This window comes from Eulemur rufifrons, chromosome 8 (assembly GCF_041146395.1).
Source record: "Eulemur rufifrons isolate Redbay chromosome 8, OSU_ERuf_1, whole genome shotgun sequence".
Classification (NCBI taxonomy): domain Eukaryota; kingdom Metazoa; phylum Chordata; class Mammalia; order Primates; family Lemuridae; genus Eulemur; species Eulemur rufifrons.
In genome coordinates, this window is record NC_090990.1 from 24,758,508 (window position 1) to 24,783,655 (window position 25,148).

General features: G+C 52.3%; 1 protein-coding gene across 1 annotated transcript; it reads left to right on the forward strand.

Annotated features, from left to right (window-relative positions):
- The first annotated feature begins 6,763 nt into the window (after positions 1-6,763).
- TFAP2E (transcription factor AP-2 epsilon) lies at positions 6,764-23,776 on the forward strand. The gene is made up of 7 exons (XM_069477661.1): positions 6,764-6,790; positions 7,122-7,604; positions 8,165-8,216; positions 18,738-18,960; positions 20,346-20,464; positions 21,061-21,202; positions 23,494-23,776. The coding sequence occupies exons 1-7, from the start codon at positions 6,764-6,766 to the stop codon at positions 23,774-23,776; spliced, it is 1,329 nt and encodes a 442-aa protein (XP_069333762.1).
- Positions 23,777-25,148: the final 1,372 nt, after the last annotated feature.

Sequence of the window (25,148 nt, forward strand, 5' to 3'; positions counted from 1 at the left end):
CTTCTTTGAGGGGACCCAGGAGTCCTTGGGCCTGGGTCTCTAAGCCTTTGTGTCGTGTTGCAGCAGAGTGACGATAGGGGTTGGGGGGGTATTTATTTTGCCTGTCCTTATCCTTGCTTGGACACCTGAGCATCTGATCCCTGTCACCCTGGTGCCACCTGGCCTGGCTGGAGCCAGGAACAGGAGGGACACTTCCCTAAAATCCGCATGTTTCCCCGGTGATTGCACCCCACTGCCACCGTGGTGCCTGGCTTTAACTCCCACCCCTGCTATGAATCCTCTCTGCAGAGAGACGCGACTGGCGGCTCCAGCAGGGACTACCTTTCCCAGGGGTTACTCCCCCCACACCTGATCCCTTGCTTCCCTCCCCCCTTCCCCCAGTGCGTTCTGTAATCGCCAAGTTCAAAGCTGTGCACATGTGGACACTCAATAAATGTTTATTGGTGACGAGAAGCCTCCTGCGTGATCTGCCCCGCACTTGTTCTCCCTTCCAGTCCTGTCAGCTCATGACTACCATTTGGTGGACACACGCCCTGCTAAGCACACTTCACAAGTGTTACCTCATTCCGCCCTCCCAAGAATCCTACGAAGAAGGCGCTATAAGCCTGATTTTACAGATGAAGAAACTTAGTCATGGATAAGTGACTTGTTCAAGGTGTTGCAGCTAGTGGGTGCCAGAGCCAGGACTCCACACAGGCCGTCAGCTCCCCAGCCCACACCTTTCATCGGTACAGCAGGTTGCCAAACTCAGATATTAACGTGGCCAGGCCTGGTGGGGGCTCTGGTGTTCTTGGGTGCAAACGAAGCACTGTGTCCCCCTTCTATGTCATGGAGTTGCCAAGTAGCACTGCTACATCCTAGAATTTTTTTAAAGAAGTCAGAAATACTTTTTAATGTGAAACCCAACTTTTGAATGTTGGTAACTATTTTTCTTAATTAAATACTAACTCAACGAAACAATGCAGGCCAACTGTAACTCCCAGATTACCAGCTGTTGACCTCTGTTCTATGCCAAGCAAGAAGGGGAGGGGCCTGAGAGCCTCAGCAGGAAATGAGCCAAGCACCCACTGCCTCACCAGGCCTGAGCCAAAGCTGTCAGGTTGGACCCAGACCAGCCCCAGGCCCACACCCTCTGCAGACGCCTCCACCTAAGCCCTCAAACCTACAAGCATCCACTGAGCAAGTCCTATGCCCGCCTGTGGTTGGCTATGCATAGACAGAGAGGGATACTTATTTACCAGATGTACTGAAGGCCCTCTTACCATGGGTTCTCCAGGGTAAATATGAAAAGACATAGACCCTGCACTCAAAGCAGCTTAAAATCTAGGGGGGAGACACAAAAGGCAACTTAGACTTGTAAGCAATAGCTTCTGTGAAGATCCGAACAAAGTGAAGTTGGAGGGTGAGAGTCCTTTAGCCTGGCTGAATAAGTCCGGGAAAACACAGCAACTATTTGCTCTGAGACCTGAGGGTGAGGGGGGCTTGCCAGGCAGACAAGCAGAGGAACAGACATACAAGCACGAGAACTACCAATGGTTTATGATTGCCACAGTGCAGAGTGTGAAGTGGTAAATGGTGAAAAATGAGGCTGGACCAGCAGGCATGGACCAGATCCTGCTAGTGTGCTGTGCTCAGAGGCTTAGGGGGTCACGCTGAGAGACCAGACTGCAGATTTCTGAGTAGATTGAATGTGATTCAGTTTGCATCTGGGGGAGATGATGGGGCTGCAAGAGGGATGACAGGGAGCTTAGGGAGGAGGTGATAAGTCTGTACTCAGCCAGTGGCAATGAAGATGGGGAAGATACACGTAGGAGTTAGTTAATAGGACTTGGCGATTAATGGGAAGTGAAGAGGGAAAAAGGAAAGGGGAAAAAGAGCCCAGGATGACCCCCAGGTTCCTGATCTAAGCCCCGGAGTGTATAACGGGGCCATTCACTGTCACGGTGAGCACTGGGAGACAAACAGGTGTGGAAAATACAAGCTCAGTTCCAGGAATAGTGAATTTGTGCTACTTGCAAATATCCAAGGGTAGTTACTTTCTATGGTCTGGGGTTCAGAAAGAGGTCTGGGCAAGTGACAGATCTGGGAGTTGTCAGCATAGAGGGTCCTTAAAGCCATGGGAGCGACTGAGATCATCTGGGGAAGTGAAAAGGGAAGAGAAGGGGCCCAAAGCAAGTGATGACCACTCATGGTCCATGCTGTCTAGGTGCTCTTCCTCCTGCAGGAGGGGTTTTGAACCCTGCGAAGCTCCGTAATACCAGGCAGACTGAGTTCTGTATTTTAATGAGGTATGGCCAGAGAGTTCTGGGCCCAGCATGGGGACAGGGCAGGGCTAACATGCTGGGACCAGACTTGCTCCTGGTTAATTCAACTGAGGGGAAAAGGGAGACCTGAGCTGCAGTTATGAGAGCTAACCACAAGGTGGCACCTTGGCATCTCCTTGTGCCACATTTCTCCACCTGCAAACACTCAGCCAGGCTCAGAGCAGGACGTTGTCAAAGGCTGGGATGGGAGGAGGGTGGTTGTGTCAACAATAAAGGAGGCAGACCTGAGTTTTTTCTTAACATAAGTCCAAATGCAAGCTCACTACTTTTTTTTTTTTTTTTTTTTGAGACAGAGTCTTGCTCTGTCGCCCCAGGTAGAGTGCAGGGGCATCATCCTAGCTCACTGCAACTTCAAATTCCTGGGCTCAAGTGAGCCTCCTACCTCAGCTCAGTGAGTTCTCCCGAGTAGCTAGGACTACAGACACATCCCACCACACCTGGCTAATTTTTCTGTTTTCGGTAGAGACAGGGTCTCACTCTTACTCAGGCTGGTCTTGAACTCCTGACCTCAAGTGATCCTCCTGCCTCGGCCTCCCAGAGTGCTAGGACTATAGGCATGAGCCACTGCGCCTGGTCAACAAGCTCACTTTTTGAAAAGAGAGGGAAAAGAGAAATATGCCAAGTATGCCAAGTGGGAGTCTATGTATGTTTGAGCATGCACACCTATGTGTCAATGTATGTCCTATGTTCCTATGTGCACCTGTGTTTCCCATGAATGTCTCTGTGCATGTTGTGTGCTTCATGTTCCCAGGGGTGTCTTCATGTGCACCCCTGTGGCTCCCCATGTGTGCTTGTGTCCCAGAGAACGGGCAATCAGAAATCCCCACCGTCATGCCTCAAGGAGTCCCTTGGCCCTGAAAGAGAAGGACCCTGAATCTGAAACCATGGGACTCTGAAATTTTTGGGGGCCCCAAAGCAGCAAAAGACCATGGAGGAAAACATTCCTCTCCCCAGTAGCCGTAAGCAAAATCACTCATTTATCACATGATCTCCTCAGATTATACCTGGGTTCTACGTCTAGCTAGCCAGGGTCATGTTCACATAGAGCCTTCCTAAAGGATCTTAATAGGCTGAAGAATTCGTAAAGTTATCCACTGATTCATTTATCACTTACAGTATTTAATAAGCATCCATTGACCACCTGCCATGCACGAAGCACAGTGCTGGGCACATTTTCTGTTTCTCCTTTAATCTTGTGAAGTAGTTCATGTAACAGGAAAGGAAAGTTAATCACAACTGCAAAGGGTCTGGAATGCTAGTTAGAGTGTTTGAACTTTTTTTCCTGAAGATGGGCCATGGAGAATCCCAGGAGAGTTTTCAATACGGAAGTAACATGGTCCAGTCACTCTTGTTGCTGGAGTTGGGATTGGATCAGAAGAGATGAATAAACTCAGACCAGTTAGAGGGAACCACCAGATAGTGGTTCTCAAACTTTTGTGTGCTTCTGAGTCACCTTAAGGACACTAAAACACAGATTGCTGGGTTCCACCCCCAGAGTTACTGATTTAGGAGGTCTGAGGTGGGGTCCAAGAATTATGATTTCTAGCAAGTTCTGAGATGTTGTTGGTGATGCTAACCCAGGGACTACTCTTTAAGAACCACTGGAGTATGACAAAGAGTAAGGTAGTTTAAGGTGCTGACAGAGAGGTGCCACATGCCTTCTGGGATACCCGCCTCAAGTCTCCTGCACATACTCCCAATGGATGGATGTTTAAGGGTCACAAGTGGCAAAGGATTAGCTTGTGGGGATGAAGGAAATGTCCCAGCCTCTTCTGGGATGACCAGCAAGTTTTGAACTTGAGGATGGTGGTGCCATTTATGGAACTATAGAACCTAGTAGGAGAAGCAGGTTGGGGTTGGCGGTGGAGAAGGAGGAGATGTTGAATTCAGTTTTGGACTTGGAAAATTTCAGATGGCTGCAACAAGCCATCTGGAGAACATATCCAGCTGGAAGTTGTATCTGTGGGTCTGGATCTCTAGTGAGAGACACACAGACTAGAAAGAACACATTTGAGAGAGAACAGTGGACAGGTAGGCATTAAAGACTTGAGGGGGGTGAGCTCAGTCATGAAGAGTGTGGATAGGAAGAAAAGGCAGAAGTTTCTACTCTGAGAATGAACAACTGACATTAAGGTGGGTGAAAAGAGAGCAGACAGAAAAGGAGACAGAAATGGTCAGAGTAGGAGGAGAATGAGGCAAGAAGGAGGTATCTCAAGCTGCAGGGAGTTGGGTGAGGAAACCCAAGAAAGCCACCAGACAGGCAGCGCATCCTGTCACTCGAGCCTCACTAAGCCTGCTGGAGAGAGCAGGTGGCTCCTCAGAGCTGGGCACAGGCATCATTCCCCTCGCTACTCCTGGACTTCTTGCAAAGGGGTCCATCAACTTGCATGCCATACACTGACACCACAGGCTCACATACCCACGTGTGTAGATACACACACAAACACACTCCTGACCTCTGACCTGTCCTAGGCAGGAAGGTTGCAGAGCTGCCCAATTCTGCTTCATCCACCACCCTCACTGAAGGATCAAGCCTCTGGAAAGTTCTCAGCAAGGAATCCTTGACTTCTAGTCTCCTTTTCCCACAGCCCCCCAGGCTGAGATACCCAGGCCTGGCTCTGCCCCTACCATGTGCCTTCTGGGACACCCAGCTGGAATCATACATTCCATGGATTAATGTTATCACTGTCACCTCCCCTTCTCTTCTATTCTGTCTCAATATTTTTACCTTTACCTTCTACTACTTCACTAAAAAGGACCTAAGCAAACAACTAGCCCCCCTGCCCTTCCCCACTTTTTTGTTGTTGTTAAAGTTGTAGAAACTGAGATCAGAGAAGAAAAGGACTGCCCAGGATCACACAGTCAGAGTCAGGACTAAATTCTAGGCCCCCGAGTCTGAGGCAATACAGAACAGTGATTCTGAGCACAGGGAGGGACTAGTGACAGACTACCCCAGCTCTGCCACTCAACTAGCGGCCTGACCTTGGGCAAGTCACTTAACCTCTCTGTGCTTTACTCCTCCCCTGAGAATGGGGGTGATATGGGTATCCATCACATAGGGCCATTGTGAGGGTTAAATAACTCAATACTCATAAAGCACTTTGCTCAGAAGCTAGCACAGTCTGTAATAAGTGTTTGCTGTGGTTATTTCTATTATGCCCTGGTCTGTGCTGCTTGGTTTTTTAAACATCTTCCTTCTGCTTTCTTGATTGCCATTCTCCTTAGCATCTGCCTGTCTTTAATCCCTGTCTCTGCATCTCAGGAAGGGAGGGTTGAGTTTTGGAGAAAAAAAGAGGGAATGACATAGATGCTGGAACATGCTTGACAGCTAGCCAGTGCCTGCCACGGTAACACACAAACACATAGCCTGTGCACCTCAGTGTAACCATCACACCCCTCCACGTGAGCCAGTTACACACAGATTCACTCCACAGGCCCTGGATGTCAAAAGCCCACACTCAGTCAGCCCAGGCCCCTCTGGCTTCAAAACCTTCTTGGCCCCTTCCCAGATGGAGCTCATGCCCACCTCCACCACCACCACCACCACCACTGTCTGGCCAGTTTGTGTCTTTAACTTCCTCAGACCCTGGCTTGGCCTTGGGGTTACCAGCCCAGGAATCCTGAGTGAAGTGGGCACCTTCAGAAAGGTTTTGATCCATAACCATTCAGGAGAGACTGTGACGGACCCCCTACACGCAGGCACACTGACACATGTGCACGGGAGCCTATGCGCTCGAGTCTGCAGCTCATGAACTTCTTCCACGTTCACGATTGCCCACCTCATCCAAAGTCCGGTGATGTGGTTAGAGAAAAGACAGATACCCATTGTACAGACGAGGAAGCTGAGGCCAGAGAAGAGTAGTGCTTTGCTCAAAGGCAAGGATGTGATAGAGCGGAGAAAACGTAGGAACCCCAAGTCCCAGCCTCGAATCCATCTCTGTTTCACTGCAGCTGCGAATTGCGAGCTGCAAGCCCAGAAGGCGGCTCAGATCAACGCGGGTTTAATTCACGCCCCCCTACCCACCCTACCCATTCCGGCCAAAGCCACGCCTCCCCTTTTGGTGGCCGCTGGGGAAAAGGGAGAGAATGGCCACAGCTTGTCTCTTTAATGCGCGCCCCCGGAGGCCCGGCGCGCCCCCGCCACTATAACTGGAGTGCATGGAGCAGGCTGCGCTCAGAGAGAGAAGGGCGGGCGCTGGGCACCCGTTGACCGACTTTTCCAAGTGCGATCCGCACCCGTCCGTCCCGCCTCCATGGACCCGCCCGGGGACACCCCCCGCTGAGGACCCCACGCTTGCCGGGATCCCGGCTGGGTTGCACCCGGCTGCTGCGCCGTGACCCCCGCGGGCTGTGCCGGCTCCCCGCGCCTTTCCCGCAGGGCTCGCCGTCGGGCGAAGGCTCGGCCGCCGCCACGCCTCGCGCCCAGCGCCACCCGCCCCATGCTGGTGCACGCTTACTCTGCCATGGTGAGTAGTCTCGGGTCCGGGGCATCGGGGCATCCTCGGCCGGGGGATAGCGGAGCCTGCGTGCTGGACCTTTCAATCCTCTTGCCGCGCGCCAACGAAATCTCGGAAGGAAGGGGCCACGGGGACTCCGCCAGCAGAGAAAGCGGCGCGCAGGAGACCGCTGTCCCCAGCCTGAGGCTCCCGCGCCCGTGGGTCACTCGGAGATAGACCTCGGGGGCCCAGGAAGTGGGAGGGACGGCAGCTGGACACTGACGAGCTCAGGAGGATCCTTTCAGACTGAGGTCCTTTCAGCAGCCAGTGTATCACCTAACGCTCCCCTCTCCTTCCCCAGGAGCGCCCCGACGGGCTGGGCGCAGCGGCCGGCGGGGCCCGCCTGTCGTCTCTGCCCCAGGCGGCCTATGGGCCGGCAGCACCTCTCTGCCACACGCCAGCCGCCGCTGCCGCCGCCGACTTCCAGCCCCCCTACTTCCCGCCGCCCTACCCGCAGCCGCCACTGCCCTATGGCCAGGCGCCGGACGCCGCTGCTGCCTTTCCCCACCTGGCTGGGGACCCGTACGGCGGCCTGGCGCCCTTGGCGCAGCCTCCGCCTCCGCAAGCCGCGTGGGCCGCGCCCCGAGCCGCCGCCCGCACCCACGACGAGCCGCCCAGTCTGCTGGCACCGCCTGCCCGCGCCCTGGGCCTTGACCCGCGCCGTGACTACGCCGCCGCCGTTCCCCGGCTCCTACACGGCCTGGCCGACGGCGCGCACGGCCTGGCAGACGCACCCCTCGGCCTTCCCGGGCTGGCGGCGCCGCCTGGCCTGGAGGACCTGCAGGTGAGGCCCCAGGGGTCCGGGATGGGTCCTGACCGGCCGCGGTGATTTAGCACGTTGGCTGGAGGCAAAAAGTGACAAATGCAGGAAGCTGACTTTGCTCCCAGCCCACCACTTCTCACTGGTGACTCTGACGATGCATCCCACCTCCTGGGTTCAACGCTGCCTGGCCATTAAGGCGGCCTGGCACCGAGTCCGCGCGTGGTGCCTGGATGGCGGCAACCCTGGGCCGGGACCGAATCACTTCTTTCCTTCCCAGCTGGGCGGCTGAGCCACGTAGGGCATACATCGGGCAGCCTGCCCCTGGGGCAACGAGAGGCGCGTTAGTTTCCCGTCTAAGGTTCAAATTTTCCTCTTCGCACGGCTCGGTGAGATACCCAGGGCTCCACCTCGGCTGCAGATGGCGCCGAGTCTCGGCGATTCCTGGTCCCGCCTGTGGCTGCCCCAGGCGATGGTGGTGCGCGTTGGGCGGGGCCGACAGAGACCAGGGGCAGCAGGAGCTTGGGAAATGACAGGCAACTGGGTCCACACGAGCCCTCACCGCCGCGCTCTCCTATTTGCAGGCCATGGATGAGCCGGGAATGAGCCTCCTGGACCAGTCCGTGATCAAGAAAGGTAAGGAATGGCGTGTATCTGCCAGGGCAGAGCCGGGCGAGATGGTGCAGGCCCTAGGCGCACAGAGCCATTTTCTTCACCACATCCTGTGCCTCCTGCGTGTCGCCAGGCTCAATGTCCACCAGGCACTCTTCCTGGCCCAGCAGAGGGGCAGCAGAGGCTGCAGACCTGGCCACAGGTTGGGCAGCAGCACGGGCTTGAAGAGCTGGCCCCGGACCCTACGGCCTGGGGGGGCCCGGGTAGTCTGCGCTCACTTGGCTGCCTCGCCGGGGCCTGGCCTCTCTCGGCCGAGGGGAGAGAGCTCTTGTGGATCTGGAGTTGATTTGCAGAACAAGTTAAACCACTTCCCCGTTTCCTCAGAGGTGGGAATGGAAGTGCTGTTCCCAGAGATTTCGGTAAATGATTTTCACTTTACAGAGCCATAGCATTTTGGAGCCTTGTAGGCGCTTTCTGCCTCTGCCTTCCCAGCAGGGCCTTGGGGGCCTCTCCTTTCCTCCGGGAAATTTTCTTTGCGAGAGCCTTTTTCGGTATTTAGGCTTAGGGGAGCTAGCGTGTGAATACTGTGTGTTAGGTTGTGTGTATGCCAGTAAGAGCCTGGGTGTCTGTGTCCATGTGAGTTCAGGGTCCTTCCCTGGGTGTCTTAGTATTTCTTGGCATGTGTATCTCTGTTTCTGCGAGTGTATTTGTGATATGTGTGTTTATGTATATTGGTGTACATTTCTCTGCGTTTGGGGGTCTCAATGTGTGTGACAGTATCTCTGTTGGGTCCTGGAATTTTTCTTTGGTATCTGAGGATTTCTAAGCATGTGAGTTTCCCTCCCTGTGTATTTTTGGTAGTATTTATGTGTCTCTTCGCAGTGATACCCATCTCTGAGTGCATTTTAAAGCCTGAGGACCAGATCGAGTTCTGGCAGTGCCAGGGAAAGGCAGACAGACAGAGGGAAAGAGAGAGACACACAGAAACAGACTCAGAGGGGCCCAGGCATTGAGCCAGATCCTTACATTTGGGGCCAGTGCCCAAATTTGGAGGCACACTTGAGCACCTCAGTGCTGGGGCAGAAGCTTCTTGGAGTTTGGCTCAAGTTGTTTTTCAAAGGAGTAAATTTAAGCCTGGCTCTGTTTGCCCTCCACGTGTTCTCAGTGGAGGCTGCGGTGGAAGTGGGGGTGGGGGACAGAGGCTGGACCTCCAGGAACTGGGGCTGGGTTACCAGGAGCTAGGAGTTGGCTGGATGGCTGGGAATATGTAGAGGGGAGATGAGGGGACAGGCCTCTCAGAACTTGGGGGGTGAGGCAGGAATTGGGGCTGTGTCACCTGGAGCTGGGGGTGGGAAGGACTCTGGAAATCTGGCTGCACACTGGACCCAGCTCTGCTGGCCAGCAGTTCATTGGCTTAGTGGACAGTACCTTTCTTGAACCCAAAGGAAGGGAGAGCTTAGTCCCCAGTTGGCAAGACCCTGCCACTGGGCTTTGTTCACTGGAAACATGACCACGGTGGCAGTCCCCAGTTCCCTACTCCTGCCAGGGCTCAAGGGGCTGAGGCCCTAGATTCACTGACTCTCTGAGGGAGGCCAAGACCCTGCGTTTTGGGAAGGGGCTTGGGGACCTCTGCCCTGGAGAAGGATAGAAGGATCAGCTGTTGCTCTGAGTACCTTCACCCAGGAACCTCCCTCGGGCCAGAGCTGGGACAAGAGACAGGATGCCAGGAGGGCCTGTAATTGCCCCAGAGTTGGTTTTCTCTCAAAGGACATCAGCTACCCAAACTCCAAGAGTCCTAGGTGTGCGCCAGAATTCCCAAAGGCAGTCCAAGCGACACAAGGAGTGCGGGCCCAGACTAGCCGGGTGAGGCGCGCTGGCTGCCTGGGGCGGGTGTGGGGCGGCGCGGACTCCGGCGTACACAGCTGCAGGACCCCACGCCCGCCCGCCCGCCCGCCGGTGGCCGAGCGGGGCGACCTGAGCTGGAGATGAGCCCTGGACGCCCCTGCGACGTCGCGTTGCAGCCCGAGGCGCTGCGGCGAAAGGGGAAGGGGCAAGAGCCGCGGGCTCCCGCGGAAGGACGCGCCGGTTCCGAGCCGCGAGCTCGGCCCCCTGCTGCCGGCGCTTTCCGGCTTCGCAGACGCGGAGCTGGATCCCGCCGTCCCAACCTGGCGGGCAGCGCGGGCGGCTGGCGTAGGGGAGCCGCTGCGGCCGGGCAGGTGACGCGGCTGGAGCCCTGCTCGCCGCTGCGCAGCCGGCGGTTGCCCTCGGCCCTGCGCCGTCGCAGCGTGACTCCGGCCTCACTGCCAGCCTCTGGGGTCGCCATGGGGGTGTATGTGGCGAGGAATCAGCGCCCTCTTCGCCTCAGGCCGTTCCGACGGGGCGTCGGAGCCCGGGTCGTGCCCCGAAGGCGCGGGACCCCACCCCGCCAGGCCGGGAAATCGCAGACCGTCGCTCTGGGCCAGCAGAAGCGGCCGGTTCTCTTGCTCCTCCCGGCGTCGGTGGCCGCGGCGGCTGCTTGGCGGACGGTTGGGTCCTGGGTGCGGAACCCAGGCAGCCCCGGCCCCCACCAGAAGCGGCCTTCCTACCGCGGGGGCGGGGTGGGCCCTCGGGCCTAGACTTCGCCGGAGCCCGGAAGCTCTAGGGGACCCAGACCTGGGGTATGAAGTCTTCGCTGCCTCCAGGCCCCCGTCCGGGAGGGGAGGGGAGGCACAGCCCCCGACGCACCACGTGCTTCCTGGTTGCCCGCCCCTGAGGCCGGCCCGAGGGTAGGGGGCCCTCGGTTTTCTGCCCACATTTGTCACCATCAGTTTTATAGCCTGTCCCAGACACACAGAAAGCAGGCGGGACTAGTGAGCAGGGTCTGTAGGGGACACGGTGGAATCTTAAGAGGAGCGGTGAGTGCCTGACTCCTCCTACAGGACAGAGACTTGAGCCAGGCTCAGTAGGTGCCCAGTGGGTGTTGAATGAATGAGTGATGGATTTTGAAGTCTGAGTGCTTTGGGAAGAGGAGTGTGTAGAAAGGGCTACTGTCCTTTCTACATCAGCATGTGCAAATGTCCTCCCTGTGGAAAAGCTAGACAGGTTAAAAAGTTGTGTGGGTTTCAGGTTATACAGTCACAGCTGGAGGGGAGTGGTTCAGGGATGAGAATTGGGATGTATCCCTCCTTCCCTCCAGAGGAGAGTGGGTGGTTGCCTGCTTGGGGGTCGAGAACCCTTCTCCACAGGCTCCTTTGCCCAATCTCAGGGGGTCTCCAGGACAGGAGCTGATGTAAACAGTCACCCTCTCCCCTGCTCTCCTTGGCCCTAGGGAAGAAGGAGGTGGGGGTGGGGGGGTCTGGGCTTCCAAGTGAATCTCCAAGCAGTCCCAGACCTGGGTGAGATGGATGAGGTACTCAACTCTGGGGCAGAATTTAAGAGGGTGTCAAAAAACTCAGTAATCAAGATGAATAATATCTTAATGCAATATTTAAAAATAAAAAATAATGCAAAAAAGCTGTGAAAAAATATCAAAAATATACATGAAAACAAATTTGATCTTGCACTTCCACAATCCTTCCTCTCCTCATTTGCCTCCCAGGCTATTGTCTGCTCCAGAAAGCAACTAAAAAAGCAGTGCCCATGCAGATAGAGCTTGGACTTTATCTAAGGACAGTGGGAGCCATGGAAGAGCGTGGAGAAGGGGAGTGAAGAGTAGGAGCTACATTTAAAAGAAACCCTCTGGAATTTAATGAAAAAGAAACTTAACCAGCAGGTCCCACTGGCGGACATGAGAAGACTCAAGTGGGCTGGGGGAAAGGTCCTGTCTGCCTTCTTCCTGCTGTTCCCACCACTCAAGCTTTGGACAGTGCTACCATTAAGTGCAGTCTAGGGAACCATATGCATCAGAATTCCCTGGGGATGCTTGTTAAAAATACAGATTTCTGGGCTCTACCCCATATCTACTGAATGAGAATCCCTGGAAGTATGACCTTGGAACTTGCATTTTTTAACCCATTTATTGAGGTAAATTTTACATACCTAAAATTCACCCATGGTAAAAATATAATTTGATGATTTTTATTAAATGTATAGAGTTGTATAACCATTACCATAATCCATTTTGAGATAGTTCCATCAACCCCCAAAATTCCTTCATTCCCATTTGTAGTTAATCCCTGTACTCACCCAAAGTCTTAGGCCACCAGTGATCTGCTTTCTGTCCCTAAATTTGCATATCTGGACATGTTATATAAGCAGGATATATAAATATGCAGACTTTTGCTTCTAGCTTCTTTTACTTGGCATAATGTTTTTGAGGCTCGTCCCTGTTATGGCATACATCAGTAGTTTGTTTCTTTTTATTGCTGTGTAGTATGCCATTGTGGGGATGTAACATATTTTGTTTATTCATTGGTCCAGTTGATGGGCACTTGGGTTGTTTCACTTTTTGGCTATTACGAATAATGTTGCTATGAACATTCATATACATGCCTTTGTGTAGACATATGTTTTCACTGCTCTTGGGTAAATTCCTAGGAGTGGAATTGCTGGATTGTATGGTAAGTTTATGTTTAATTTTTAAGAAACTGAAGCTGCTTTCTAAAGTGGCTGTACTGTTTGACATTCCCACCAGCAATGTGTAAGGGTTCCAGTTTCTCCATATCCTCAGCTACACTTAGAATTTTGATTAAAACCATCTACAACTATCTCAGTATAGTTTTAATTTGTGTTTCCTTAATGACTAATGCTGTTAAGCACTTTTTCATGTGCTTATTAGCCATTCATCTACCATTTTTAATGAAATATCTGTTCACATATTTGGACCATATTCTTTTTGTTTTTAAGGCAAGCATGAGGTGTAATTTATTGAGGGGGAGCAAGATGGGATTATAAGGCAAGAGCAAGATACAGGTTTAAGAGCAAGATAGATACTCCACAGATGACGACCAGAGCCCTTGTCTCAGCAGGAAAGAAAGACCATATTCTCATTAGGTTGTTATCTTATTATTGAGTTGTAAGAGTTGTTTATATATTCTAGATACACATCCTTTATCAGATATATGACTTGCAAATATTTTCTTCCAGTTCATGGTTTGTCTTTTTGTTTTCTTTCTTTGTTTTTGTTTTTGTTTTTGATGGGGTCTCCCTATGTTGGCTAGGCTGAAGTGCAGTGGCTAGTCATGGGCACAATCGTAGAGCACTATAGCCTGGGCTCAAGCGATCCTCCTGCTCCAGCCTCCTGAGTAGCTGGGACTACAGGCTCATGTCAAACACACCTGGCTATTTTCTTAATAATGTCTTCTTTTTTTTTTTTTTTTTTTTTTTTTTTTTTTGAGACAGAGTCTCGCTTTGTTGCCCGGGCTAGAGTGAGTGCCGTGGCGTCAGCCTAGCTCACAGCAACCTCAAACTCCTGGGCTTAAGCGATCCTACTGCCTCAGCCTCCCGAGTAGCTGGGACTACAGGCATACGCCACCATGCCCGGCTAATTTTTTGTATTATATATATTTTAGTTGTCCATATAATTTCTTTCTATTTTTAGTAGAGACGGGGTCTCGCTCTTGCTCAGGCTGGTCTCGAACTCCTGACCTCGAGCGATCCACCCGCCTCGGCCTCCCAGAGTGCTAGGATTACAGGCGTGAGCCACCGCGCCCGGCCTAATAATGTCTTCTGATGTGCAAAATCTTACATTTTGAGGAAGTTCAATTTATCATTATTTCCTTTTATGGATCATGGAACTTTGTATATAGGAACTTTTTGCCCAGCGCAAGGGCATGAAGATTTTTCTCCTGTTTTCTTCTAGAAGGAATTGCAATTCTAACAAGCTTTCTGGGAGAATCTGTTGCACACTCCCAAGATTCATTAGTCAGACTGTATCTACCACCTGTGGGTAGACTGTGTAAATGTGTGTGTGTCTTATCTGACATGTTGAATAACTGGGAGCTCTTGTGTTTGCAGGAGCATGTGTGTGTGAATGGCTTCTGCATGTGTGACCAGGGCGACACCAGGAGTAGACCATTTCGGCTCCAGGAGTCATCATAGTGGGGCCTGTCCTGTGGGTGTAGGGGACAAAGACCAGTGTCTCTGCTTTGCGATCTGTGCTAGTTTGATTCCCACGTCCCTGACTGCCGCTTCCCAGGCCCACCTGCTTCCCTAACATTGGACTCCATCCCTCTTGCCATTTTTGAGGGAAGAGGCTTTGAGGAAGAAGGGGACAGATGGGGGAAGCAGCAAGGTCCGTCACTCAGATACACAAACACATGTCCACATGTCATGCCGGGCACTTACATTTAGTCATACCTATGTTTGCATAAATCCGGCATCAACAGGAGAGTGCTTGCAGGCTGCCATGTCCCTACACACTGGAGGAGGGCAGGGACTATGTCCAGGTATATAGCTGTGGCTCAGTATTTGCTGAGTGACCAAGTGTATACACACACAATCTCATTCTCATTGCTGTTCCTATGACAAGGGCATACAGTCTTTATGTACAGTCACTTGGTGACACACGTCCACATTTGCACATGCACAAACAGCTTCACGCAGCCTTAGTCTCTCTCCCCTCTCACAGGGCCTGGCCTCGGTGGGCCTGGGTTTTAACAGCAGTTGGATGGAGGAAGCTGCTGGAAGAGAGAATTTCCTGTTCTTCCGACCCCTCCTGGCCAGGGGTGATGGGAAGGAAGAGAATCACTTTCCCTTCTTTTTATTTTTAATTTATCAATTTGTAGTTTTATTTTTATTTTTTTAAGTCATGCTTAAAGGTATAATTTATATGCAATACAGTTCACCTTTTTAAATGTACATTTCTATAAATTTTGACAAATGTATACATATGTAACCACCAAAACAATCGAGATATAGAATAGTTCCATTGCCCCTTTAGACAGAGGGACACAGGTGAAGAGAGAAGCTTGGTTCAGATGTGCACACATGTGCACAGGCCTGGGAGACACTGTGGGAGGGACAGGGCAGGGCCAAGGTTGGCTCCTAGCGCATGTCCAGTGCTGTGTCCTGCTGAATCAGGCAGCCCCGGCTGCTCACTCTCAGGCAGGGCCAGGATTAGGGGAGGGCGAATGAGGCAAGGTCGTGCAAGAGCAGGATCAGAGCCCGTCTTTATTCCAAAGTTTAATATTTTGTTCAACATGGATCTCTCTTTTTACATTTTTCTTTTAAAAAAATACTGCATTAAAATACCACATATCTTAACTACTGAGTTTTTTGGTGTCTCCTTAAGTGTTGCACCCAAAGCCCAAGGCAAGCGCCTCACTTGCCTTATCCTAGTTCTGGCCCTGCCCTGGGCACAGGAAACTCACTGGGATGGGGGCGGGCAGTGGGGGAGTGTGCTGCTAATTCTCTCCACATCCTCCCAGCTCCCCACTTTCCGCCCATCCATGATCTTTTGGCTCCTCCCTAGTGCCGGAATGGGGACCCAGGGAGAAAGGGCAGGTATTTTATCCCTTGCTAGCAAAGGAATGAAGCTCCCCTCACTACCCCGACATCTGGGCTGTGGACCATCCCCTTTTCCCACTTAGGATCCCTGGGCCCTTGCATCACTAACTTGTCCCACATTCACTGACGGCCACCTGTGCTAACCCTGCTCTCAGCGCTCTCCTAGTTAGTGGGGAAGACAGCCACGGAAGCAGACAAGGGAGGTTCCATGTGGCAAGTCCAGGGAGGGGTGAGAGAGAGCTTGAGGGAAGCTCTGTGCTCAGAGTGGTACCTAAACTTGGCTTGGCAAGGAGGGCCCTGCTCTGTAGCATGGAGAAGGGCCCCTGGGACAGACACAGCAGCTCTGTGGTGCTCAAGGAGCTCACACCCGAGGGAGGGGCCCACATCCCAGGGGGCACTTCACACAGGTTCCATTTGGTCTGTGCTGGGTTTTAAATCTTTGAATCAGTTGCCAATGCTTAAAAATCCAAAGATTTTGGCTGGGCATGGTGGCTCACACCTGTAATCCCAGCACTTTGGGAGGCCCAAGTGGGTGGATCGCTTAAGGCCGGGTGTTCAAGATCGGCCTGAGCAACATAGTAAGCCCTCGTCTCTAGAAAAAATTAAAAATATTGACCAGGCATGGTGGCACGTGTCCGTAGTCCCAGCTACCTGGGAGGCTGAGGGGATCACTTCAGCCCAGGAGTTTGAGGTTGCAGTGAGCTATGATGATGCCACTGCACTCTAGCCTGAGCGACACAGTGAGACCCTGTCTCAAAAAAAAAAAAAAAAAGAAAGAAAGAAAAATCCAGAGATTTCACATAAGAATCCAGAATCCTAGTTTCAAAACCAACAACAAAAACCCCCAAAATCCCAGAAGCTCTGGCAGTGTTGGGTCTGTGAAGGTGTCCTCTCCAGCCTCCCAGTCTCCCCGACTTCCACATCTCACTTAACATGTTACCTTGAAGTCTGGAGCTGTGCTATCCACCAGGGTGGCCACTAGCCATGTGTGGCTCTTGAGCACCTGAAATGGAACTAGTCTGAATTGAGATGACCTGAAGTGTAAAATACATTGGATTTTCAAAACTAAGTATAAAAAAAAGTAAAATATCTCTTTAATAATTTTTAAAATATTGTTTTGAAATAATTATATTTTTATATATTAGATAAATAAAATATATTAAAATACATTATTTAATATTATATTAAAATTAATCTCACATTTCTTTTTACTTTTTCAAAATGTGGATACTAGGAAATATAGATTTATATGTGTGGCTCACCTTATATTTCTATTGGTCAGTGTGGGTCTAGAGCCTAAAGGAGAAATGGGGACCAGGCAAGAGGGGCAGGCAGGAGCCAGAACACGGGAGAGGGTGAAGGAGGCCATGATGGTTAAGGATGTGGACTTTGGAGCCAGTGGTCAGAGTTCAAGGCCCATTCCCTTACTTGCTGTGCCACTGGAACCTCTTTGAACTTTCAGTTTCTTCATTTTGAAAGGCGGTTGGGACAATAGCATCTGCTCCACAGAGCTGTTCATATGAAGTACTTGGGGTACAGTTGGCACCCATGGACAGGTAGGGGACATCATGCTGCCCAGCTGTGGAGCTGGTATTGGACTCTCCGGGAACTGACCCGGCACTGATGAGTTTAGGCTGCAGAGTGATGCATCCAGAGGGAAAGATCCCTCTGGAGCAGGGCAGGGAGACCAGAGCAGGGGCTGTGCAGAAATTCAGGCCAGAAGAGAGCCAGCGTCTGTGTGCATGCGGGGAAGTGGCCACATGTGAGCCACGTAAAGAAATGAAAGCTGTAGGATGTGGTGATGGATGGTATGTGGTGGGGGAAAGGGGTACAGGGGTATCACATTAGGTTTCAGGCCAGGTGGCCAGGTGGAAGGTAGGAATGCTCATTCAGAGAGGGAAGAGACTAGGAGGTTCTGCCAGGTTAGGGACAGGGTTATTAGCCTTGTTCACTGCGGTGTTCCCAAGGCCTAGCACAGGTCTCGGCACATAGGTGCTCAGCAAATACTTGCCGAATGTCTGGCAGGCTAAGAGCACTGCCTTTGCGATCACAGCCCTGGGTTTGCTACTGGTTCTCAGCCCACCAGCCGTGTGATCCCGGGCACACTACATCATCTCCCTTCAGTCTCCTCATCTGTAAAGTAGGAATAGCAAGCCCTTGTGGGCTGTCCTGAGGATTCAGTGAGGTGATCTATGTCACAGCATAGTGAGCGCTCAGTAAGTGTCAGCCCCAGACTCCAACTTGTCCCCCCTCCCAACACACACACAGGGCCTTGTCCACCAAAACTCTCACTTCCTTGAAAGCAGAGAAGGCCAAGCGTTCCTCTGAAGAAGCAGGTGCCTTAATATTCTCCCTTCCTCCTCAGGCTAAGCAGGAGGATGGAGGTTAGACTGCAGGAAGAACTTTCTTTTATAGCCAAGAGTATCTAAGTGAGTTTTAGAAAAGTAACTTCTCAGATTCCCCTCTCTGCCTTTCAGAGATAATTAGTAGGTAATTAGGGAGTATTTGGGGGAGGGGGCTGTAGGGCGTATCTCCTTATTTCTGGTCTCCTGGGCATCACAGAGTGACTTGGCAGGAAGGGCCAGGGCTGGAATCCTAATAGGGCAATAACCTCCCTGTCCTCAGGATGTGGAGTCCAACGCCCCCAGGCCCCCTACTGATCTGGGGGGGAGGGAAGAAAGACATGGAATCACACGTGGGAAGAGGAAGTTGGGGACTCCCTGGCCAGGCCCTGCTGCAGTGACCCAAGAACCCTGCCTCCAGCTCAGACCCCATATCCTCATGGCAAGCTCCCTCTCTGATGGCACCTGCCAAAACACCAAGACTCTGCTGAAGCTGTTAGAGTTTTAAGAGGGGACCAGCCTGGCTCAGTGAGGGGTACGTGGGTTCAAGAGCCAGACAGCTCCTGGTTCAGTTTCCACACCCGTTATCTCAGTGAACTTGGGTGAGTCACTTTAACCTTCCCATGCCTCAGTTTCTCCCTCTGTAAAGCAAGCATAATAGAACCTCCCTCTGAAAGGTGCTGGATGTTTCCATCTACAGGGCTGGCAGCAGGTGCCGTGTGCTGTGGCCACTGGCTCAGTGCTTGCCTCTCTCCCTGCTCTTGCCCTGGCTCCACAGTGCCTGTCCCCTCCAAAGCCAGCAGCCTCTCGGCCCTGGTGGTGGCTAAAGACAGCCTGGTTGGCGGCATCACGAACCCCGGTGAGATCTTCTGCTCCGTGCCTGGCCGGCTCTCGCTGCTCAGCTCGACGTCCAAGTACAAGGTGACGGTGGGGGAGGTGCAGCGGCGACTCTCGCCTCCAGAATGCCTCAACGCCTCCCTCCTGGGGGGCGTCCTCCGCAGGTAGGAAGGCCAGCCCATGTCCCCCACACTGCGCTACGGCCGAAATCCCCAGTGTCCTCAGCCCTGCTTAGGGCATCAGAGAGAGGGCCAGCCTCACCCCAGACCACAGTGTCATCTCTGCCTCAGTCTCCCTGGCATAAGAGGCCCCGGGGACTCTAGACTGTGCCTGTTTTGCAGGCAGACCCAGGTCCCCAGCAGTTGTCACAGGTCTGTGGGCTTGCGGGTAGGGAAGTGGGCAGAGAAAGAAGCCTGGGCACAGGGAAGGGATGCAGGACTCACCCACGTTGGGCAGGAAGGACAAGGCTGGGTCTGGGGAAGAGTGCGCCATCTTCACCCCCTCCCCCAGGAAAGGGACCCCCAGGACCCAAGGCCCATTCACTGTGGCAGCATAGGCTTCACCCATGTGTGTTTTGGGGTGGGGAGTGTGGTAGTCCATGGTTTGTGTTCATAGTCATGTGTCTGTCTCTCTCAGCGCATGTCCTTGTGCCTGGGAAGGGTGTGTCTGCTTCAGGGCTGTGAGTTTTGATGAGTCTGAGGATGGTGTGTACACGTGTACGTGTGTGTAGCAGGGGATGGCCAGGACTTTGTTTCCATGAGTGTGAGTGTCCTGTGTTACTTCTAGTGTGACGTGTGGGCTGGAGTGTGTCCTGCTGTGTGCATTTGTGCAATCACATGTGCATCTTGAGCTAGACTTATGTATGTTTACATGTCTGTGCCTCTGTGTGGGAGCTGCACTGGTACAGTTGTAGGGGGTATCTCCTTATTCCTGGCCTCTTTGAGCATCTTTTTGAGAGTCTCTGTGAATCCCTGAGTGTCTACATATGTCCCTGGGATCCTGACTGGCTGTGATCCTGTGTCTCTGAGTCTGTGGGTCTTTGCATATGTCTGTCTCTGTTGGTGTCTGTGTGTCTCTATATTCTTGGCCCTCAGTGTGTATCCATCTGTGTGGGGTGGGGGCATGCACACAAGTGTGTGTGTACGTGAATCCCAGGGTGGCTGCGTGTATACCTTTCTCCCCATCTCCGTGTGTCTGTGTGTCCCTGTGTATCTGTGCATCCCTGGGTGGCTGTGTATGGCCCAGCTGGTATACTAAGGACCCCAGGATGCTGACCTGTGCTGCTCCACCCTAGGCTGCCCCTACTGTTGAGAGACTGGGGAGAATTGAGGGGCCCCTGGAGCTGAGTGCTGGGCCCCCTGCCTCTGTCTTGGCTGTAAAACTAGTGAGGCTAGCAAGAGGTTGAGACATTGCTGTAAGAGTGCCCAGGGCATCCCCAGGGCCAGACCCAAGCCTCAGCAGGGGTTGGTGGGGGCAACAAAGCTCTTTTGGGATCACTTTCTCTCTTGTCTTCATAGTTGTATGTCTGTCTCTCTCTGTGCATGTCAAGGGCCAAGTCCAAAAACGGGGGCCGGTGCCTGAGGGAACGGCTGGAGAAGATCGGGCTCAACCTGCCAGCTGGCCGACGCAAGGCTGCCAATGTGACGCTGCTGACTTCACTGGTGGAGGGTGAGTGAGGCCTGAATGTGGGCATGAGAGTGAATTCAAGGGGACTCATGTCATCTGGTGTGACCATCTCTAATGCAGGAGGCTGTGTTTAGTCATGTGTATGTATATTTGTATACGTGTTGCTGTATCTGTGTGTGTGTACTCTCTGTGTCATGCATAAGGTGTGTGCATGATATCTGTGTATAGTCTTTGTGCATGTGTGCATGCATGTGCAGCAGAGAGCTACCTGCATCGCGAGCACACGCGCACGTGCGTGCGTGTGTGTGTGTGTGTGTATAGGGGGAGTAGTGGCCAGTATCTGGATGTGGTAAAGGGATGAAGGGAATGAGAACCCCTTCCCTGGAGGTTAGTGGCTCTGGCTCTGGATACACAGTGGGCCCATCTCCCATCTCTGAGCTTAGAGCCCATCCCTGGTGGCCCCAAGGGTGGGCAATGGAGTGGAGGCTGGAGCTGGGCTGGAAGGAAAGCCAGAGGGGGCATCTACAGAAGCAGGGTGGGGCAGGGTGCCCCCTTGCCAGGGGTTTGGAGGTTCAAGGCTGTGCCCCAGGCTCAGAGTGGCACAGGCTGGCAGCAAGTGACAGCTCCCCTCCCCCTAGGAGAGGCCGTGCACCTGGCCCGAGACTTCGGTTACGTCTGTGAGACGGAGTTCCCAGCCAAAGCAGCCGCCGAGTACCTGTGCCGACAGCATGCAGACCCTGGGGAACTGCACAGCCGCAAGAGCATGCTGCTGGCCGCCAAGTGAGTGAGGGTACCATGCACAGGCTGTCACCAGTGCCACACACAGGCACACGTAGGTGCAATGCACAGGCAGTCATCATAGCATCATATATGAGCACAATGGATACCACTCATGAGCACACACATGTGCATAAAGCCCACCAGAGACACATCTAGGCTCCCTGCTCAGGTTCACAGGGGCACACTTGGGCACCACACGTGGGCATATTTGTGCATCATGTTCATCACACTCAGACAAACATGATCATTCCCCACAAGCATGTGGGGGTGCACATGAACACTACATATGAACATGTCTGGGTGCTGTGTATTAGTAAAAACGATGTCACACACAGGCTTACACAGGCCCATGTGTGGGTGCTACGCTCACATACCTTGACCCATGGCACCACCAGCCCCAGGTCCTGTTGTGGGTCTGAGGCTCCCTCTTCAAGCCTTACCCATCAGCCCCTCTGCTCCAGTGACATCCATCAGGCCACCAGGTCACACCTGACCCTCTGCAAGTCCCCTTGGTACTTCCTTCACCATCATTCACATGCCGCCACCTCAACTCAGGTCTCATCTCACTCCTGGACCTTCACCCCAGAGTCCCCATTCCCTCAACCTCCCTGCTCATGCACCACTTCCCTGCACAAGAATCTTCAGTGGCTCCCGCTGCTGCTGCATTGATTTTCAAACTAGGTCTGTGGGGACAACCCGGCCTGTTTGTTTATTTATTTTATTTTTATTTATTTGTTGCCAGTTGAACTCAAACAGGGCCTATTTAACAAACTAGTATTCCATTAAGATTTAGTTTTTCAGAAAGGGTCCTTGTCTCAGTCCATTTGGGCTGCTATAATGAAATATCACAAACTGGGTAGCTTATAAATAATAGAAATTTATTTCTCAGAGTACTGGAGGCTGGGAAGCCCAAGATCAAGGCAGAATCCCTGTCTGGCGAGGGCCTGCTTTCTGGCTCATAGACAGCACCTTGTTGTGTGTCCTCACATTATAGAAGGGACAGGAGGTCTCTCTCTGGCCTCTTATAGGGGCACTAATCCTATTTATGAGGCCTTGACACCTATAACCTAATCACCTCCCAAAGGTTCTACCTCCTAATACTTATCACCTGGGGGGGTAAGATTTCAACATATGAATTCTGGGGGGACACAAACATTCAGATCATAGCAATCCCGTTGCAAGAAAAGACAGAGAAGGGGAGAGAAAGAGGGAGCGAGAGAGAGAGAAATCTGAGAACCATCAATCTGTAGACTTAAGTCCAAACTCCTTTGAGGGCCCTACAATTTGGCCTGCACAGACGCCACCCACTCTCCCGACCTGCGTGCTCTCTCCTGCCCTCACATCCTTGGGCTTGCCCTTCTGCTTAGAACACAGTCTGGTCCTCCCACCTAACGCGGGCCTTCAAATGGCAACCCCACTCTCCCTCCCGTGAAGCTTCCCTCCAGTCCCCTAGGCAGAAGAGGAAGCACAGACTCACCAGGCCGTCACATGGAGAGACCTCTGAGGCTGCTCACATTGTAGCTGGAGAAACACATCTGGGCAGGGCTCACCTCATTCACTAATCAGCACACTCAGCAAGTACATTCCGGGTCCCAGTCACGTCTGAGATGCTGGCTGGGTTCCACAGTGTCACAAAGATGAGTGATGAGTGATTCTCTGGCCCGAGCCACACACAGGATGCACAAAGGAATGAAAAATGGCTGCAGACTAGAGGCGGATTCAGGTCTCACCTAGGTCACTTTGGCTGGTCATCTAACCTGTCTGAAACCAGTTTCTTCATTCATACCAGGGGGATAATAATAGTATAGATTTATAGAGAGGATTAAGGGAGATGATGCATACAGTGTACTTGGCACAGCATCTAGGCCTCAATTAATATTCGCCGCTAGCTATTTGGTTATGCAAGGCAGATTCTGGATTGTTCCCTAATAATTTCAAAGACAAAGTTCTGTGAAGCATTGGGTGTTTGGGGCGGGAGAGGGGCTCAAGACATTTTCCTGGATAAGGTAGTAAGTAGTTGAGCTGTACTTTGAATTTGGCAAGACTTCCAAAGGAGAGAGACCGTAGGGTATTGACATGTACTATTTCCTAGTTGTGTGATGTTGGGCCAGTCAGTAAACTTCTCTGAACCTTAGTTCTCTTTTCTGTAAAATGGGTATGATCGTCATTTGCACACTGTTGGCAGGGTCAGCTATCATATAGACAATGTATATGAAGGGCCTGGCAGATAGGAGGTCCTTCCCTGGGCTCAGACCTTTGTCCTCTAACCTCTGACCCTCCTTCCCCACCAGGCAGATCTGCAAGGAATTTGCGGACTTGATGGCTCAGGACCGCTCGCCACTGGGCAACAGCCGCCCAGCACTCGTCCTGGAGCCTGGAGTGCAGAGTTGCCTGACGCACTTTAGCCTCATCACCCATGGTTTTGGTGGGCCTGCCATCTGTGCCGCCCTCACTGCCTTCCAGAACTACCTGCTAGAGTCACTCAAAGGGCTGGACAAGATGTTTCTAAGCAGTGCGGGCAGTGGGCATGGCGACACCAAGTCTTCGGAGAAGGATGCCAAGCATCGGAAATAACCACTTCTTCCACCCCAGCCCTAGGGGGCTCCCAACGCCTAAAATGAGGCCTTAGCTCCTGGGGGTGGGCCTGCTATGAAAGGACTGAAAGGTGGGATTAGAGTCAGGCCAGAAAAAGAACATTCATCCAGAGACCCCAGAATTAGGGATCTGGGTTGGTAAGGGAGGGTGGCCTCTCTGTGGTGGTTTGTTGGTAAGTTAAGGGCCCAGGTATCTGTCTCACATGTGCAATTTTCTGACCTTTGATTGCTGGGAAGGGCTTGAGTAGAAAATCGGCATGGAAAAGTCTGGCTCATGGGGCAAAGCTCTTCCCATTAGGGTGCCTAGGCAGCAGTGGGTACTCCTAGTTGTTAATAAATCACAGGTGCTACTGAGGAGTTGGTGCCCCTCATCCCAGAATCTCTTACCCCTAGAAGAGGGGTGCTGGCAGGAAGCCCCAGTGGGCTCTATGGACCATTCCCACTCTTAGAGAGAAGCGGGCAGGAGGGGCGCTCAAGGAACAAAGAGGATTAAAGCACAAATTGCAGAACTTGAATCCAGGCTGCACTTCACAGTCCTGTTGCTGTTTGTCCTATTTATTTATCTTGTACTTAAATTTGAACGTTTAAAAATGTCCAGTGCAATTTATTTATCCCAATGAGTTGGGGATTCATTTCACTGTTTTCTGCTCACGCACCAAGATGTCCAGCTGGACCAGGATGGAGAGGGTGATTTTGCTCGCAAAGGGCTGTGGGTGGGCTGGGAGGGAAGAAAGGTGTGTCAGGTACCCTGAGGTTGTTGCTGGGATTTTGTATTGCGGTTGTTTCTCTTCACCCTGCAGTTGATGTACCTCCCCCTCTCATCATCTCTCATTCTTCTAATAAAGCCTTTCATTGAATATGAAGCCTTCCCTGTTCTTGAGCCCAGGTCTGGATTTGCCTCCTGTGAGAACAAGGTCACTAGGGAGAGGAAGGGCCTGGGAATTAGGAGTGGGGATTGGGTGGGAAGGGGTCTCTAAGGGGGAACCACGGAAGGGAGGTGTGGGCACTTCTGTGGGTAGAGGGTACCAAGGTTGGTGGGTCCATCTGGATTGTCAGTGTGGCTGTTTGTATGTGTCAAGTGACTACTGTATGTGCATTATTATGACTTGGTGGGCTGGGGGGACTGTGGATGAACATGTCAGTTTGGCTGTTAGGTGATGAGTTACCATGACCACTGGTGGTGGGTCTGTGTCAGTGTGAATGCTGGTGAACTCTGTGTGAGCGTGTGTGCACATGTGTGTGCGTGTGTATCAGGCAAATGCTAATCCAGCTGTCCTGTCTTCTTGAGGATTTCACCCTTCAGGCATCTTTTCTTTCCTGTATCATCAGTCTCTCCCTCTCTACTTGCCTAC

Coding starts and splice junctions, on each gene's coding strand:
- TFAP2E (XM_069477661.1), top strand. CDS start 6,764: ATGCTGGTGCACGCTTACTCTGCCATG. Junction 6,791..7,121: donor TGCACGCTTACTCTGCCATG/GTGAGTAGTCTC, acceptor CTCCTTCCCCAG/GAGCGCCCCGACGGGCTGGG. Junction 20,465..21,060: donor GCTGACTTCACTGGTGGAGG/GTGAGTGAGGCC, acceptor CCCTCCCCCTAG/GAGAGGCCGTGCACCTGGCC.